At 40.5% G+C, this 16,759-nt stretch overlaps 1 protein-coding gene and 1 long non-coding RNA gene across 2 annotated transcripts; both read right to left on the bottom strand.

Moving 5' to 3' along the window:
- Positions 1-455: 455 nt before the first annotated feature.
- Positions 456-9,000, bottom strand: LOC129348070 (uncharacterized). Its single transcript, XR_008600489.1, has 2 exons — positions 8,698-9,000; positions 456-3,740 (listed from the first exon to the last, which is right to left on the bottom strand). It is a non-coding gene; the product is annotated as an uncharacterized LOC129348070 (long non-coding RNA).
- A 2,203-nt stretch (positions 9,001-11,203) lies between these two features.
- On the bottom strand, positions 11,204-14,764 carry LOC111584168 (zinc finger protein with KRAB and SCAN domains 3-like). The gene is made up of 2 exons (XM_023293420.3): positions 14,557-14,764; positions 11,204-11,545 (listed from the first exon to the last, which is right to left on the bottom strand). Exons 1-2 carry the CDS (start codon positions 14,725-14,727, stop codon positions 11,204-11,206), a joined length of 513 nt encoding a protein of 170 aa, XP_023149188.2. The 5' UTR covers positions 14,728-14,764.
- Positions 14,765-16,759: the final 1,995 nt, after the last annotated feature.

Genomic DNA, 16,759 nt, shown 5'->3' with positions numbered 1-16,759 from the left:
GCTGTTTTCTTTGTTTCCTTTCACAATAAGAGTCTACTGAAGCTTGTTGATCTGCAATGTTCCCTCTAATTTTTCATGAGTCTGAGCAAACACACAAATTCCCAGAGCGGTCTTTGGACCACTGTGAGCAGCATCAGATGTGTGCACTGTGGTCATGCCAGTTTATTGCCATTTACAAGAAACAGCTACATTGAACTGAATCATTAAGCATGACAAAAATAATTTAAAATACTTAAAGATTATTAAATAATGAAAATAATCCTTTAAATATTCCTTTAAACAATCCTTTTAGGTATACATTTCCTTTACACTGACTTCTTGGTATACAGACCTGATCAAAATCTTAAGACCAGTTGAAAAATAGCTAGAATTTACCTTTTGCACATTTGGATCTTAATGAGGTTTTAAGTAGAGCTACAATATGCAAAAGCAAGAAGGGGGAGTGAGACAAAAAGCACTTTGAAAAAGTAATTTATTGAAAACAACAAGTAAACTGAAATAGGCTGTTTATCAGCTGATCAAAAGTTTAAGACCATCGCTCAAAAAATTACAAAAAACTCTCCAAACCAGAACAAAAAATGTTCTCAGTAGGACTCAGTAATGAGTAGCTCCACCGTTCTTGTTAATCACTTCAAAAATTCGTTTGGGCATGCTTGATGCGAGTGTTTCCAGGAGGCTGGTGGGAACGTTGCTCCAAGTGGTGAAGATGGCTTCATGAAGGGCATCAACTGTCTGGAACTGATGGCCATTTTTATAAACTTCCCTTGCCATCCATCCCCAAATGTTCTCTATGGGATTTAAATCAGGGGAACATGCAGGATGGTCCAAAAGAGTGATGTTATTCTCCCTGAAGAAGTCCTTGGTCAAGCGAGCATTGTGAACTGCAGCGTTGTCCTGTTGAAAAACCCAGCTGTTACCACACAGACGAGGGCCCTCAGTCATGAGGGATGCCTGCTGCAACATCTGCACGTAACCAGCCGCCGTTTGACGACCTGCACCACCTGAAGCTCCAGTGTTCCACTGAATGAAAAAGCACCCAGATCATGATGGACCCCCCTCCACTGTGCCAGGTAGAAAACATCTCAGGTGGGATCTCCTTGTCATGCCAGTAATGTTGGAAGCCATCTGGACCATCAAGGTTACATTTTTTCTCATCAGAGAATAAAACTTTTTTCCACCTTTCAATGTCCCATGTTTGATGCTCCCTGGCAAAGTCTAAACAGGCAGTTTTGTGGCGTTGTAGGAGACGAGGTCTTTGAATTCGTTTTTTGTTTTTGAAACCCTTTTCCCGTAGATGCCGTCTGATGGTTATTGCGCTGCAGTCGGCACCAGTAAGGGCCTTAATTTGGGTCGAGGACCACCCTGTGTCTTGACGGACAGCCAATCGGATCCTCCGGCTCAGCGCAGGTGTAATTTTTTTGGGTCTACCACTTGACTTTTTTGTTCCATAATGCTCAGGATCTTTCAAAAAATTTAGAATGACTGTCTTACTGCGTCCCACCTCAGCAGCAACGACACGCTGCGAGAGGCCTTGCTTATGCAGCTCGACAATCCGACCACGTTCAAGAAGAGAAAGCTTCTTAGCTTTAGCCATCAGGAGGCCATGACCATGACAGAAGATGAGAATTTTGAGCAGATTTGGGCTTTTATAGCCTGTGGTCTTAAACTTTTGATCAGCTGATAAACAGCCTATTTCAGTTTACTTGTTGTTTTCAATAAATTACTTTTTCAAAGTGCTTTTTGTCTCACTCCCCCTTCTTGCTTTTGCATATTGTAGCTCTACTTAAAACCTCATTAAGATCCAAATGTGCAAAAGGTAAATTCTAGCTATTTTTCAACTGGTCTTAAGATTTTGATCAGGTCTGTATGTACAAGTATTTTGGGTGGAATATACCATTAAGCCCAATGTTCAAGGGTTCTTCTGGGAATATACCATTAAACGAACCTTTTAGGTAAATGTTCCAGGATGTTGGGTAGAATATACCATCAGATAAACCTTTTTGATCTACACTGAAGGATTTTTTCTAAACCACCCTTTGGGGTCTATATTGGAGGTTTTAGGTGAAATATTCCTTTTAACCAGCCCCTCAGGTCTCTTTGAGGATTTTGGATGGAAAACTCGGTTAAACCAACATTTTAGGTGCATGTCCAAGGATTTTTGGTGGAATGTTCCTTTAAGGTGGATGTGTGAGGACCTGGTGGAATACTTCCTGAAACCAACCTTTTAGGTCAACATTCAAAGATTTAAGGTGGAATATTCCTTTAAATCAACCTAAATTTCATGTTTTGATCATTATCAAGTGAGAAACCTCAATCCAGACTCCTCATAATGACGTTTGACATTTATGCTGCTGTTATTTGTTTAGTCCAGACTAAATGACAGAAATCTACAACTGTAATTTTATTTCAGGACTCGGTTATTAAATGTCAAAACAATCCATGTGACTCTAAAAACTCAACGGCTTTACAAACTCTAAGATTAAACTCTCCACAAAGCTCCAAAATAAGTTGGACTTCTACATGAGAGCTTTAATTATTCTTCATCTACTTCCTGAAAAGTTTGGTCAATAAAAAAGACAAAAACTAATATTTTCAGCTGAACTAAAGACAGACTTTGTGATTTTTCTGCTCACATGTTGTGTTGTTGTAAACTTCCTCTTTCAAATAAATACCCTCCTAACCCCCTGGAAACCAGTGTTTGTCCTGTTTTTGTGTTGCTCCTCAGTGACCCTAGACAGCCAGGTCCTAATGTTTTTTGAGCAACACACCATACTATGATGTTTTTACAATGATGGTTCTACTATGGAACCAGTTTGACATGTTCAGGTGTTCTTTGTGTGAAAACTCAGAGATTTCAGGTATCAGAAGGTGGTTTTCAACTTTCTTTGTTAACTTTCTGCTTCAACTTTAAACTAAATTTCCTTCACTAACCCCGCCCTCTGGACTTCCAGGAAGCTGTGTTCCTATTGGCTGTCCAGGTGGCTGCTTGGTGTTATCAGGAACACCTGAGCAGCTCAGTGTCTTCCTGCTTTATTTAGCTGCAGACAAACATTTCCTCTGTTTCTCTTCACCACTGAACTGGGTTTGGCTCCATTGCTTTAGTTTGTTTTTTAGGCGTTGGCTTGCAGCTTCCAGCAGTAAAATCGTCTTTAATGTGTTTCTTGGTGTGTTTTAGGGCTTTGTACTGGATAGTTCTCTTGGTAAATGTGGTTCTTTAGCCACAGTTAGCACATGGTGCTGATGTGTGCAGTGATTAGTGGATTTGATGCAGCTGAGTTGTGTCTTTATCTTGGCTGTAGTGAGTCTTCAGAGGTTTCTGGTCAGACACATTCTGTATTCTTGTTTGTGAACCAGCGTTGGTTGTCCAGAAGGTAAGAGTTCCTGTCCTGATTCTCTGTTCTCAGAGGTTCTCTGGTAGGCTGCAGGAGACTTTAGTGTTTGGGTTGTGCTAGTTTGGTTTTTGTATGGTTTCATTTGGACGACTATCTTGAGGCTCCTCCATGTGGTTTAGTGAGGTTTTCTGGAACAGTTCTACAAAGCAACCTGCAGCAGAAGAGCCTTTGAGAGTTTTTAGGAAGTTCTGGAGACCAGACTTTAGAGCAGCAGAAACATTTGTCAGCAGTTAGAGCAGGAGAAGGTGAGCTTCAGAGTAGAAATGAGACAGAAACCTTCTTGACCCGTGTGGTGAGGTCCTGTACCAAGAGTTTGAGCAGGTTGTGAAGAGTCTGTAGTTCTTTGGTCTGAAAGCACAAGAAGAGTCGACTCATTAAAGGAGAAAACAGGAGATATTGTTGGTTCTTCTGTCGCTCTGCAGTTTCCTTAGACTGAATATCAAGTTTATATTTTAAATGATTTCCCATGTGAGCCCAAGAAGACTTCAATAAACTCCCTCCATCCCCTGAACACAACATATTTTATTACCATGTTAAATCTTTTTTTTTATAAATATGTTTCTGAGTTTTAATCATAGTTTTAGCAGTTTTTTCTCTTTGCTTGTTTAGTTTTGTCATCTGTGTGAAAGATGCTAAACAAATAAAGTTGAATTGATAAACTGAGTAATTGACTAACTCATGATTGTGACAACAGAAGTATTTTCATTGTGATTTAAGGATTTTTTTTCATTTTTAAGGTTGGGGTTAAAATCTTGACAGAAAAAAAACTAAAGGAATAAACTACATTAAAAAAAGCAATTAAATCAAAGGAAAAAAATGTTTAATACAATAAAACTTTTAAAAAGAAAATTAAACATTAAATACAATTAAATTATATTAAACAGACAAAATATTTAATTAGATAATTAAACAGAAGATATAAAACATGTAATTATGACATGAAACACATTTTTTTAAACAAAAATATTAAACATTAAAGATGAAACATTTTAGATAATTAAACATTTAAAAAAAACACAATTAAACAAGAATATTCAACATTTAAAAAAATACAAAACATTTAATTAGATTATTAAACCTTTAAAAACACAAAACATTTAATTAAAATATTAAATGTTTAATTAGAAAATTAAAACTTAAAGACATAACTTTAAATAGGAATTAAACAGAAAATACAATGAAGCATTTAAAAAGAAAATTAAACATTAAAAGGTGGTAAAACATTTAAAAGGAAAAACCTTAAAGATTTAATCAAAAAATTAAACATTGGGAAATAAAAGGAAATTTTTCAAACAAGCCGATAAAACATTTGAAAAAACAACAATTAAAAAGACAAAACATTTTGAAATCAAATCAGACATTAGAAAAGAATAAAAGGTGAGAAAAGAGCAAAACTAAACATTTAAGAAGAATCAAACTAAAGATAAAACCTTTGAAAAGATACCAGTTAAACTTTAGAAGATCAAATTTAACAGAAGAGAATAAAACGATCAAAAAGAGCAAAAACAGATAAAGTTCTTGAAGTGTTTTCTAGTCTGAAATGAAAACATCAAGTTGTTTCTTCAAACATTTCCTCTTTCTATGTTCTTGGTTTGATTGTGGACAGATTTACTAAGAACTCATTTCAGAAAACTGCTTTCCAGATAAAGTCTACTAGTAGTTGAAGGCATCGATCAAACTAATGTTACCTTCTGATCTCCACAAACTTTACTGTTCAATGAAGAGAATCAAAGTTTGTTGAGGATTTCTAAAAAACCCACAGGTGAAGGTCTGAGAAGAACTCAGATGGATGATCTAAATGTGAAATCAAGACTCATGGTCACAAGTTTTAAGGATTCTGTTAACCAGAAAGTTCAAACTAACAGAGAAGTACTGAGAAACTTTTAAAACTTCAGTCCTCAGACTGTCTGAAGGTTCAAACTAACAGAACTACTCAGGAACTTTAAGGTTTTCAGTCCTCAGACTGTCTGAAGGTTCAAACTAACAGAGAAGTACTGAGAAACCTTTAAGATTTCAGTCCTCAGACTGTCTGAAGGTTCAAACTAACAGAGAACTACTCAGGAACTTAGAAGATATCAGTCCTTGGACTGTCTGAAAGTTCAATCTAACAGAGAACTACTGTGGAACTTAGAAAATTTCAGCCCTCAGACTGTGTGAAAGCTCAGGTCCTGAGGACTCGGGAGGTGTGGAGGCTTTGGAAAGTCTTGGAACTGAGGGTTCCACCCTCCAGCACAAAGGCTGAAGTCCAACCTCCTGAGAAAAACGGTCGAGTCGAGACTCGAGTTAAAAAAAAAACTCGAAAACGACAAAAAATAGATGATAAATGCGCAAAAAAAAGTAAAATTAGTATCTGAGCGAGTAGCTCAGGGGGATAAGAAGAGAGTCTGCGGACTGGAAGGTCGCAGGTTCAAGACCCGCCACCGGCACTTTTCTTTGTCTTTGTCAGAATTATTGATAATAATTTAAGAAGTGTCTGGTCTTGAACCAGCGACCTGCCGCTCCATAGGCAAATCCTTAACTCACTGAGCTACAGATCAGATACAAAGAAATAAATTCGTCGTCCCTTTGACATCGTAGTTCCTCCAGTGACCACATGGGTGGAGCCAAGGCGGAGTCTGGGTGGAGTCAGGGCGGAGAGTAGGCGGGGAGGTGGGTGGAGAGTAGAGGGGGGAGGCCACCACCCACCTCCCCGCCTACTCTCCGCCCTGACTCCTCCCACCACCCACCACACCTTCCCCCGCCCGACGAGTTTTTCGAGTCTCCACGGGTTTTCCCGAGTTTCTGGAGTTTCCACCTGGTCGGAGGCAGAACAAGTTGTCATGAAGAGGTGTTGAGGTCAGCCAGGATGGAGTGACTTTTTCCAGCGACTAGAAGGAAGACCACTAGAAGAGCAGGTCTTTAACCACCATCCATAAAATCCATGGAGTCGCTCCAGAGAAATGAAGGGAGGTCAACTTTTATCAACCTCCATCCACATGTTCAACTTCATATCTTTACTTGGACATTTTTAGCACCACAAACCTTTAGTATCACACTTTATTATCATTTATTAGGACTTTAATGGAATCCACCAGCAGATTTACTTTTTGTTGACAAACTTTATTCTTGTCATCGTGGGACTGCAGTATTTAAAACTGTTCGTTCTATTTGACCTCATGTTTAATAGTTTTAGTGGAGAAAGTTATTTTAATTGTCCATTAGTCTCTTAAAAACCAAATAATAAATTGGATTAGTCAAGAGCTTTAAATTTCTTACTTTGTCATATTTTAAATATGACAAAAAAATATAAAAATAAAGCATCTTGAGACAATTTGACCTGTAATTGGAGTTATATAAATAAAATAGAATTAAAACTGTATGTATCTTGTAATGTTGGAGTAATTCAGCCATATATGTTGGAAAACACATTTTCTTTGTCCATGAATCTGTTGATTGTTTTCTCCACTAATTCATTTCTTGTTTTGGTTTATAAAATGTCAAACCCAAATATATTCAGTTTACTGTCATAAAAACCTAAAAGATTAACATTCATGATGCAGGAATCAGGCAGTTTTTCACTTTTTATCTTAGTTTAGTCAGAAAGATAGTTGATAATGTGTAAATTGTTGCAGCTTGTGAGCCGTAAAAGGTTTTAATCTTTGGGGCCAAGTGTCAGAAATTTAGAAACCAATATCAACAAAACACTCAACAAAGATTTGAACATCATTAAAGGGAAATCCAACTTTTGCATGACAATGTCTCATTAAAGGAACTTTATTTCCAATGTAAATGTGTGATATTCATCCTCTGGCGCTTTCTCTTCACATCGTCTTCCACCTGGACTGGTTTAGTCGGGAGCATGTGCAACAAACATTTGAAAAACTGCACTTTAACATCAATGAATGACACTGAAGTTTAATCTCTACATAAATGAGACTGAGTCTGGATGTGCTGCTCTGTCATTAACTCCTAAGTTTAGGGAAAGTTCAAACAAAAGAGGACAGTTCAGATCAGACTTGAGAATGAGCTTATTCTGAACAAACATCTCAGACTTTCTGAGCTTCAGCACCTCTAGCAAGATATTTTAACAACAAGCAACTCAAGAGATCCAGAAGTTGGAGAGAGTTAGCTTTAGCTGAGCCAAAGAACATGTGGGACGCTAACCTAGCAAACATTTCAGACTTTTCTCTGTGAATTCTGAGAAATAATTTCCTATTTAATGACAGAGCTACACATCTTAACTCAGTCTCATTAAAACAGACTCTAATTCAGTGTCATCCATCCATATTAAAGTGCAGTTACCCAAAATGTTTGCTGCATGAGCTCCAACAAAACCCGTCCAGGTAGAAGTCCACTTTGACAAACAGGAAGTGGAAGATTCCAAGCAGATTTATAGAAGGGGGAACCGGACTGTACTAAGTGTGGTCGAGTATAGAGGGGTGTTTTGTGGGTTTTTAGGGCTGATAATGATTATTAGTGAGACATTTGGAGTAGATATTCATTTGCAGCAAATGAAAGTATTTAAAAGCTTGGAGTTAAACTTAGAAGAACACAAACTCTAACAGAAAACTTTGTTGATACGTTTTTGTTTTGTTTACAGATGTTAAGTTAAAGGAGTTTTGTTCATGACGTATAACCAATCAAATCACTCCAGAAGACAGAGCGACCACAGGTAGATTAAGGTTCAGAGCCAAAGTAGCGCCATTTTTAAATGTATTTATTACTGTAAATCAGTAAAAAATAAAATACTGATAATCAGTAAATCAGTCAGCCCACAATTACTACAATTCTACAATGTATGTCTCTTTCCTTTGACTTATTTGTACAATATACGATGTATATGATGGCGTTTTTTCATACCAAAGGCTAAACTATGACGTTTTTAGAGCGACATGCTACACTATGATGTTTTTTGGATCAAAGGCTATACTATGCTGGGTGAATATTCGGATCTCAAAATTAACATCCGGATATCACCGTCAAGACCGAATATTTGGATATTTGGGTCCAGCCCTAATTTTTTGAACCACATATCATACATGACAATTTCAGGCAACATCCTATCATTTTCGCTTTTTGAACCACATAATAATCTATGCTTTGTTTTTTTTTCTTGCCAACATGCTGTACTATGAACTACAGGCCATACTATGTTATTCTTGAGTAAAGTATACTATACTTTGACATTTTCTGAACTACATCCTATACTATGGCGTTATACACAGAGTGCTTTGGTTACATGTTGATTTATAATCTAGATTTTTTTTCTGTTTTGTTTTTTGACAGGATTACCACAGACCTGACCGTGAACACTGTTGACACCCACCTCAGGGAGACGCTGCCTAAGATCTCAAGGCTGCTTGGTCGTGGTCTTTCTGGCACGTACTCTTCAAAGATGAGCCGGGAAGTTTAACACTGATGGAATGACACCAGGTCTAAGCCGACAAACTTCCAATTCCTCCTCAACCCATAGTCTCTGGGAAACCTACATGGAGTAAGAAAAGTAGACAGAGAAGTAATTAAGTCTGTACACAACATATTAAAAAGAAATCATGCTAATAAATTAAGTACAAATAACCAAATTCGCCAATATACTGGAGACCAGAGCTATTTAATTTGATAAGTATAACATTGTTTAGTAACATTTCAATTATTTGAGAGCAGTCCTAAAGAACTGCCTGTAATCCCAGTCATCACCTATGAAAAGTCATTCCAAGTTTCCTTGTCTCAATCGTACAACGTAGTGTGTAACTGTATGCAGCACAGTGAGCTGGCATACTTCTTGTTTCCGTTTTCACGCCGTCTACATCAACGGAATGCACTGAAACTTTGCCCCCACTAGCTTAGCCTCGCTGTAGCACGCAGCTCAAAGGGGCGTGGCCTATCTACTCATTCATATCTATGGACGTGTCCTATCTACTGATGCATATCTATGTGATAAACTGTGACCTACTGGTTGGGTTCTCTCTGTTCTCATGTTTCTTCCATGTTTGTCTCCTGATGCTGCTTTACTTCAGCTAATCCATGAGCAACACAGAACACAGTTTGTCTCGTACCACTGCCAGGGGTTCCAGTCTTCCCAATCACATCTGGACTTTTGCAAACGTTTTTGCTTCTTTAGACGTGGTGGAGTTTCAGGTGTAGACATTTTTAAATGCTTGGGAGCAGCAGCGTCTGTAACCAGGCAACCAGAGACAGGACTATAGGACGGGACACACAGAGACGTCTGAGTTCTATCTGCTGGACCTGGCATCAGGTCCTCCCTACAAAGGTCCTACGAAGATGAAATTAGCTGCCCTTAATATTTCCTGTGTTTTATTATTCATGATACAGTTTTGATGAATGTGTGACAGACGTGTATGGAACATTTATGAAAATACAAAATTTGCATCCCATATTGATTCAATACGGGACGCAACAATAAATTGTCAAATAAAGGATGATTCCGTATTTTAAGGGACGGGTGCCAAACCTTTATTAAATCTATAAAAGAACCAAAAATACAGGACTGTTTTAGTGACAAAGATTCATGTTTCAATGGTTCCATCACAAATTCAGAGTTCTAGCAGTCACTGGACACTAAAGACTGATGATAAACATGGACTTTACAAGTAGAAACTACCTTTACTTCTCCTGCGGTATTTGCATCATTTTAGCTATCTTTATTTTCATAATTTTGGATTCATCTTCAGCCATTTTGTACAGACTTTGAGTAATTTTGGTCTCCTTTGTATTATTTTGTTTATTTGTTGAGTAATCTAGGACACGTATGAAACCATTTAAGACAATTCACTCAGTCATTTTGCACAAATAAGGTTTTTTTCTGATTCCCATCATTCTAATTGTGGACAAATGTAAAAATTTAGTAAATAAACACCCAGAAACTGCTGGTTGGAGTTTTGTTTTAGTTTAAAATACTGTTCTACAGCATCACAGTTCAGCACATATTAACATGTCATTAAACCTCATATGTGACGTACTGCTCATCAACATCGCTAACAGCTGTACAGGAGTTAGACAACACTATAGTTATAAAATAAAATAAATTACAGTCTTAATAACTCCTTTAAGAACGCCAAAGAACTTGTATGTTGTATAAATGTTCTTAGAGCTGAGTGATGCTGACCTACAGCTACACAGGCATCATTACTCTTACAGCCAGCTGTTATAAATACTTTCAGGACACATTACAAGGTTATTTCCTGTCATGATACCTTTACTTATACTTTTTAAAAGTGACTTCAAAAGTTCTCGTTAAACTTGAGTGGCAGGGACATACAACTACAGTGATGTGCTTTCCCTCCTGTTGTGTGTCTGTTGATGTTTTGTTAAACTGTTACTGTGGCTGAAAGTTCTGCCACATGACTCACACCAGTATGGTCTCTCCCCGGTGTGAGTTGGTCTGTGAATGATCAGGGTATATTTCATAGTGAAAGCTTTCCCACACTCCTCACAGATGTAACGTTTCTCTCCACTGTGAGTTTGTTCGTGTTTTGTTAAGTCGCTCCGCTGACTGAATGTTTTCCCACATTGTTCGCAGCTGAACGGTTTCTCCCCTGAGTGTATTCGTTGGTGAACTTTCAGGGTGCATTTCAGAGCAAAGCTTTTCCCACACTGGTCACAGCTGTGTGGTTTTTCTCCTGTATGAGTAAGTTTATGTTTTTTGAGATGAGTGGATGTAGTGAAAGCTTTCTCACACTGGTCACAGCTGTAGGGTTTCTCTCCACTGTGGATTCCCTGATGATCCTTAAATGGACTTAAGGTAGTGAAAGTTTTCTCACAGTGATCACAGATGTATGGCTTCTCTCCGGTGTGAGTCCGCTGGTGGTTTCTCAGGTGATTCGCTTCAGTAAATGTTTTACTGCAGTGATCACAGTTGTACGGTTTGTCCCCGGTTTGTCCCCGGTGTGGATCCGGCGGTGGTTCTTCAGATGAGTTGATGACGTGAATGCAGCTCTGCAGACGTGGCAGCCGTGTGGTCTCTCTCCACTGTGAACACGCCCATGGTTCCTCAGATAGCGCCACGCAGTAAAAGCTTTCCCACAGACGTCGCAGCTGAACGCTCTCTCTCCGGTGTGAATCCTCTCATGTTTCCTCAGATCTGTTGGTCTGATGAAGGCTTTATCACAGAACTGACAGCAGTGACGTCTGGTTCTCTGCTGGCCTCCACGTTCCTGTAGGAACACAGACGGTTAGAACCTGGATTCATCATCAAACACCTCCCTGTGTGAGGAGCAGCATTAACACACTGAGTTCTAATAGTGTGGGCTGCTAGCATACATAAACTAGCTGTGGGAATGAGGACTAGCAGGTGAGCTATAAAAACTTTCTGTGGATAATGTCACCACACAAAAGTGTCAGGAACCCAAATAGTAACACAATTAATGTAAGACAGTGTGAAAAACTAAAGTATTTACGAACAAATGTCAAAAGTCTGGACACTGACAAAGTTAAGCATCAAAAACTAAGTAAAACAACTGCGGTAAAGACCTGGATGTGAACACATTAAAGGGTCAAAGAGAGGTAAATAAATGCAGAAAACTGTCAGAAACATGGATCTTAAAACAGAAAAATAAAAAAAACCTGAACATGAACCTGGATATTAACACAGAAAATAAAAACCTGAACATGAACCTGGATATTAACTCACCAAAGTTGCTCCTCGTGGCAGTAATACTTCTATTAGCCCAGCTAGCTCAGTCTTTGAACCAGTTAGGTGCTAATATTGTGCTAAATGCTAAGTTAAAGTCCACAAACAGCATCTTCCAGGTGTTTCCTGTTGGTCCAGATGTGTGACATCTGTTCTGAAGGCATCAGACTGAAGAGAAGATCAGTCGGAACATTTACTGATGATGATGGAGAAGATGGTAATACTGCTAACTGGTTGGTAACTGGTTACTAACTGTTTGCAACCTGGTTGCTAACTGGTGCGCTACCTAGATGCTAACTGCATGCTAACTGTTTTCTAACTGGATGCTAACTGGTTGCTACCTGGTTTCTAACTGGTATGCTACCTGGATGCTAACTGCATGCTATACTGGATGCTAACTGGTTGTTACCTGGATGCTAACAGGTGTGCTAACTGGTTGCTTATTGGATGCTAACTGGTTGCAACCTGGATGCTCACTGGTTGCTACCTGGATGCTAACTGGTGTGTTACCTGGTTGATAACTGGATGCTAACTACTTGCTAACTGGATGTTATCTGGATGCTAACAGGTTGCTAACTGGTATGCTATCTGGATGCTAACTGGTTGCTCACTGGATGCTAACTGGTTGCAACCTGTTTGCTAACTGGTGTGCTAACTAGATGCTAACTTGTTGCCAACTGGATGCTAACGAGTTGCTCATTGGTTGCTAACTGGTTGCAACCTGGTTGCTAACTGGTTGCTACCTGGATGCTAACTGGTGTGTTACCTGGTTGCTAACTGGATGCTAACTACTTGCTAACTGGATGCTATCCGGTGTGTTACCTGGTTGCTACCTGGTTGCTGACTGTTAACTAACTGGATGCTAACTGGATGCTAACTGGATGCCAACTGCATGCTAACTGGATGCTAACTGGTTGCTAATTTGTTGCTAACTGGATGCTAACTGTTTGCTAACTGGTTGTTCACTAGATGCTAACTGGATGCTAACTGGTGTGCTATCTGGATGCCAACTGGTTGCACACTGGTTGCTAACTGATGTGCTAACTGGATGCTCACTGGCTGCTACCTGGATGCTAACTGGTGTGTTACCTGGTTGCTACCTGGTTGCTAGGTGGTTGCTAACTGGTTGCTGACTGTTAACTAACTGGATGCTAACTGGTTGCTACCTGGATGCTAACTGGTGTATTACCTGGTTGCTACCTGGTTCCTAGCTAGATACCAACTGGTTGCTAACTGTTAACTGACTGGATGCTAACTGGCTGCTCACTGGTGGCTAACTGATTGCTACCTGGATGCTAACTGGTTGCAACCTGGTTGCTAACTGGTGTGCTAACTTGCTGCTAATTGGTTGCTAACTGTTTGCTAACTGGTTGTTATCTGGATGCTAACTGGTTGCTAACTGGTGTGCTATCTGGATGCTAACTGGTTGCTCACTGGATGCTAACTGGTTGCAACCTGTTTGCTAACTGGTGTGCTAACTAGATGCTAACTTGTTGCCAACTGGATGCTAACGAGCTGCTCATTGGTTGCTAACTGGTTGCAACCTGGTTGCTAACTGGTTGCTACCTGGATGCTAACTGGTTGCAACCTGGTTGCTAACTGGTGTGCTAACTTGCTGCTAATTGGTTGCAAACTGTTTGCTAACTGGTTGTTAACTGGATGCAAACTGGTTGCTAACTGGTGTGCTATCTGGATGCTAACTGGTTGCTCACTGGATTCTAACTGGTTGCAACCTGTTTGCTAACTGGTGTGCTAACTAGATGCTAACCTGTTGCCAACTGGATGTCACGAGTTGCTCATTGGTTGCTAACTGGTTGCAACCTGGTTGCTAACTGGTTGCTAACTGGTTGCTACCTGGATGCTAACTGGTTGCTAACTGGTGTGCTAAATGGATGCTAACTAGTTGCTACCTGGATTTTAACTGGTTGCACACTGGATGCTAACTGGTTGTTACCTGGATGCTAACTAGTGCATTAACTGGTTTGCTACCTAGTGCACTAACTTGTTTGCTAACTGGATGTTAACTGGATGCTAAGTGGTTGATACTTGGTTGCTAACTAGTTCCTAACTGGATCCTAACTGGTTGCTAACTGGATGCTAACTGGTGTGCTATTTGCTAACTTGTTGCCAACTGGATGCTAACGAGTTGCTCACTGGATGCTAACTGGTGTTTTACCTGGTTGCTACCTGGATGCTAATTGGTGTGTTACCTGGTTGCTAGCTGGATGATAACTGGATGCTAACTGGTTGCTAACCTTTAACAGATCAGATTGTGCTGATGTTCGAGCCTCAACAGCTGGTGAAACGTGGACCAAGGACTGTATTTTCGTAGAAACATGGATCCATCCATAGATAAACACTGACAGGAACTTTATGGAGATTTAATATTAGTTCCATCTACACTCGAGTCTCTCCAGTAAATAGCCAGAGCCCAGACCTCCAGTTTCACCTCAAACTAACATCCTCCGGTGAGTTAGCAGGTGTTCGCTCTGTTAATTAGAACCGGGAGGAACCTCGACTCTCCTCAGCACCGACCTGAGAACCGGAGCTGCCGGGCTGGGCGCTCTGCTGCTGCTCCTCCGGTTCCTCTAGGTTCTCCGGTTCCTGGTCTTGGTTCGGGTACTCTTGGTCCTGGTCCTCCGGGTCCGGGTCCTGGTCCTCCTCCTTGATCTCGGTCCGGCAGTACTCGGGCTCCATGGCCGCCATCTCGCGGTCTCTCGCGGTCTCTCCCGGTCTCGCGGTGCCCGGCAGCCCCTCCTCCCCGCCTGGTGACTGTTGCTAAGGTGTCAGATTACCGCCAATCAGGGAGACCCGCTGCAGAGCCCTGCGCGGAAGCCCCCGCCCCCTGCCCCGAACAGCCAATCATCTGCTTTGTCGCCGCTGCGGAGGGAAACATCAGCCAATCGGGATCAGTGCTGCCAACGGGTCGACTTTGTGAATCTCTCCACGTCTAAAAGTACTCGGAGGCGGTCAGAGGAGCTCCGCAGCGGCTCCTTTCCAGTCTGATTAAAGGAGACCATAGACTGGATCATATATGTAATATCCAGTTTATGGAGCAGACCCTCACTCCTCCATGTCCAGACAGCAGATGAACCGTTCATGTCCCGTCCTGGTTTACTGTAAATCTGAATGTTTCTTCATCATCTCACTGAAATAAATCCCTGAATTAAACTCACTCAGCCTCAGTCTCTTCCTCTCCTCGTTCACTGTGACAGTAGCTAAACATCTATTAGCTCATCATGTCTCAGTCCAGACCAGGGAGTCAAACTCATCTTAGTCCAGGTTCGACATCCAGTCCAGTCTGAGCTCCAGTGGACCGGACCAGTAAAACCACAGCACAACTTGTCATGGTCTAGAAATTATTTTAAATTTAGTTTTACTAATTTACAATCTGCAGTTAATGTCTTCTCTAGAATTTCTACACTTAGAGGGCCAGTTTCAGATCCTCTGGAGGGCCGGTTTTGGCCCGCGGGCCTCATGTTGGACACCCCTGGTCTAAACTGTACGTTCTATCAACGTACATCTAGAACAGCTACCATCATTTCCTCACTGATGTTTTTTTCTCTGGTCTCTTTTTGCCCCTTTAGACGGTTCAGAAGTTAAAACCGTTAAAATGTTGGTGTTTTACTGGGACTAGCTGGAGGATCCTAAATGGAGAATAAAGTTAGAAACTAAACCAAATTTCAGTAACTGACAGAGTCTCTTGGGGTCTCTCAGCCTGGATAAAGGTGGAGTTATGGACGTAGAGGTGACAGTTCCTCCTCACATAACCATCTTTAGATTTCATTTGATGTTCTAATGTTTAACTACACAGAACTGAACTGATTTATGTAATATGGGTTTAGACAGCGTTAGTCATGGAGTGGTTTTTAAAAGTAACAGATTATTTCAAGGGCAAAAGTAAAAACAACAAACCAGGAATCAACAGAAGAACCTTCATTGTAGTTCTAAACATGTTTCGTGTGTTTTTTACTCACCTTCAGTCTCTACAGCGTTATTCCTCTCCTAAAGCATCCATTACAGTTACAGACAAACAGACAAATATGCAAATTAGGCGATGATGTCATTTAGCAACTTCTAGGACAGCCAATAGTTAGTATCCTTACTGAGGAGTTGTAGCACTGATCGAGATGCTGCTGTGAACCGCAGACTGGAGAAAAACATTCTTTAAATGTTCTTTAGGATCTAAATCTGCAGAAGTTTGTCCTCAGAGGTTCTGTTCGGTTCTGATTAAATCTGAGGTTCTGTTTCTGACTCACCACAGAGCTGCTGGCCACTAGATGGCGCCACTTCACCATGTTTAGTGTCTGTGATTGTTTACAGTTCTACAGCTCTATTAATCAGAAAGTTTTATCCAAAGACGTCCAGAGTAGATCCACCACATCAAGGATCTAGTCAGAGAAGACAGAACAGGTTCTAGTGAGACAACAGGACCGTGGTGTCTACAGGAAGTACAGATGGAAGAGAACTTGCAGTCTGTCAGATGTAAAGGTGTTCTGTTGTGGAGCTTGGACCAGGAACCTTTGGTTGGAGGGGGGAGTGTAGACCTGGATGAGAGAGTTCAGGTAGGAGGAGATTTTTCCATTCTAGTTTAGAGTTTTCTGCAGCGATCTGAACAGCGGGGTGATCTGAGATGTTTCTGGGTGGAAACCAGACGTTCTGCTGCGCTCTGGATCATCTGGAGGAGACAGTGGAGGAACCATGGGAGAGGATTTTTGTGTTTATTGAGAAGAGGAGG

Source organism: Amphiprion ocellaris, chromosome 23 (assembly GCF_022539595.1).
Source record: "Amphiprion ocellaris isolate individual 3 ecotype Okinawa chromosome 23, ASM2253959v1, whole genome shotgun sequence".
NCBI lineage: Eukaryota > Metazoa > Chordata > Actinopteri > Pomacentridae > Amphiprion > Amphiprion ocellaris.
Note: the sequence above shows the minus strand (reverse complement) of the source record. Positions and strands in the feature narration are given on the sequence as shown.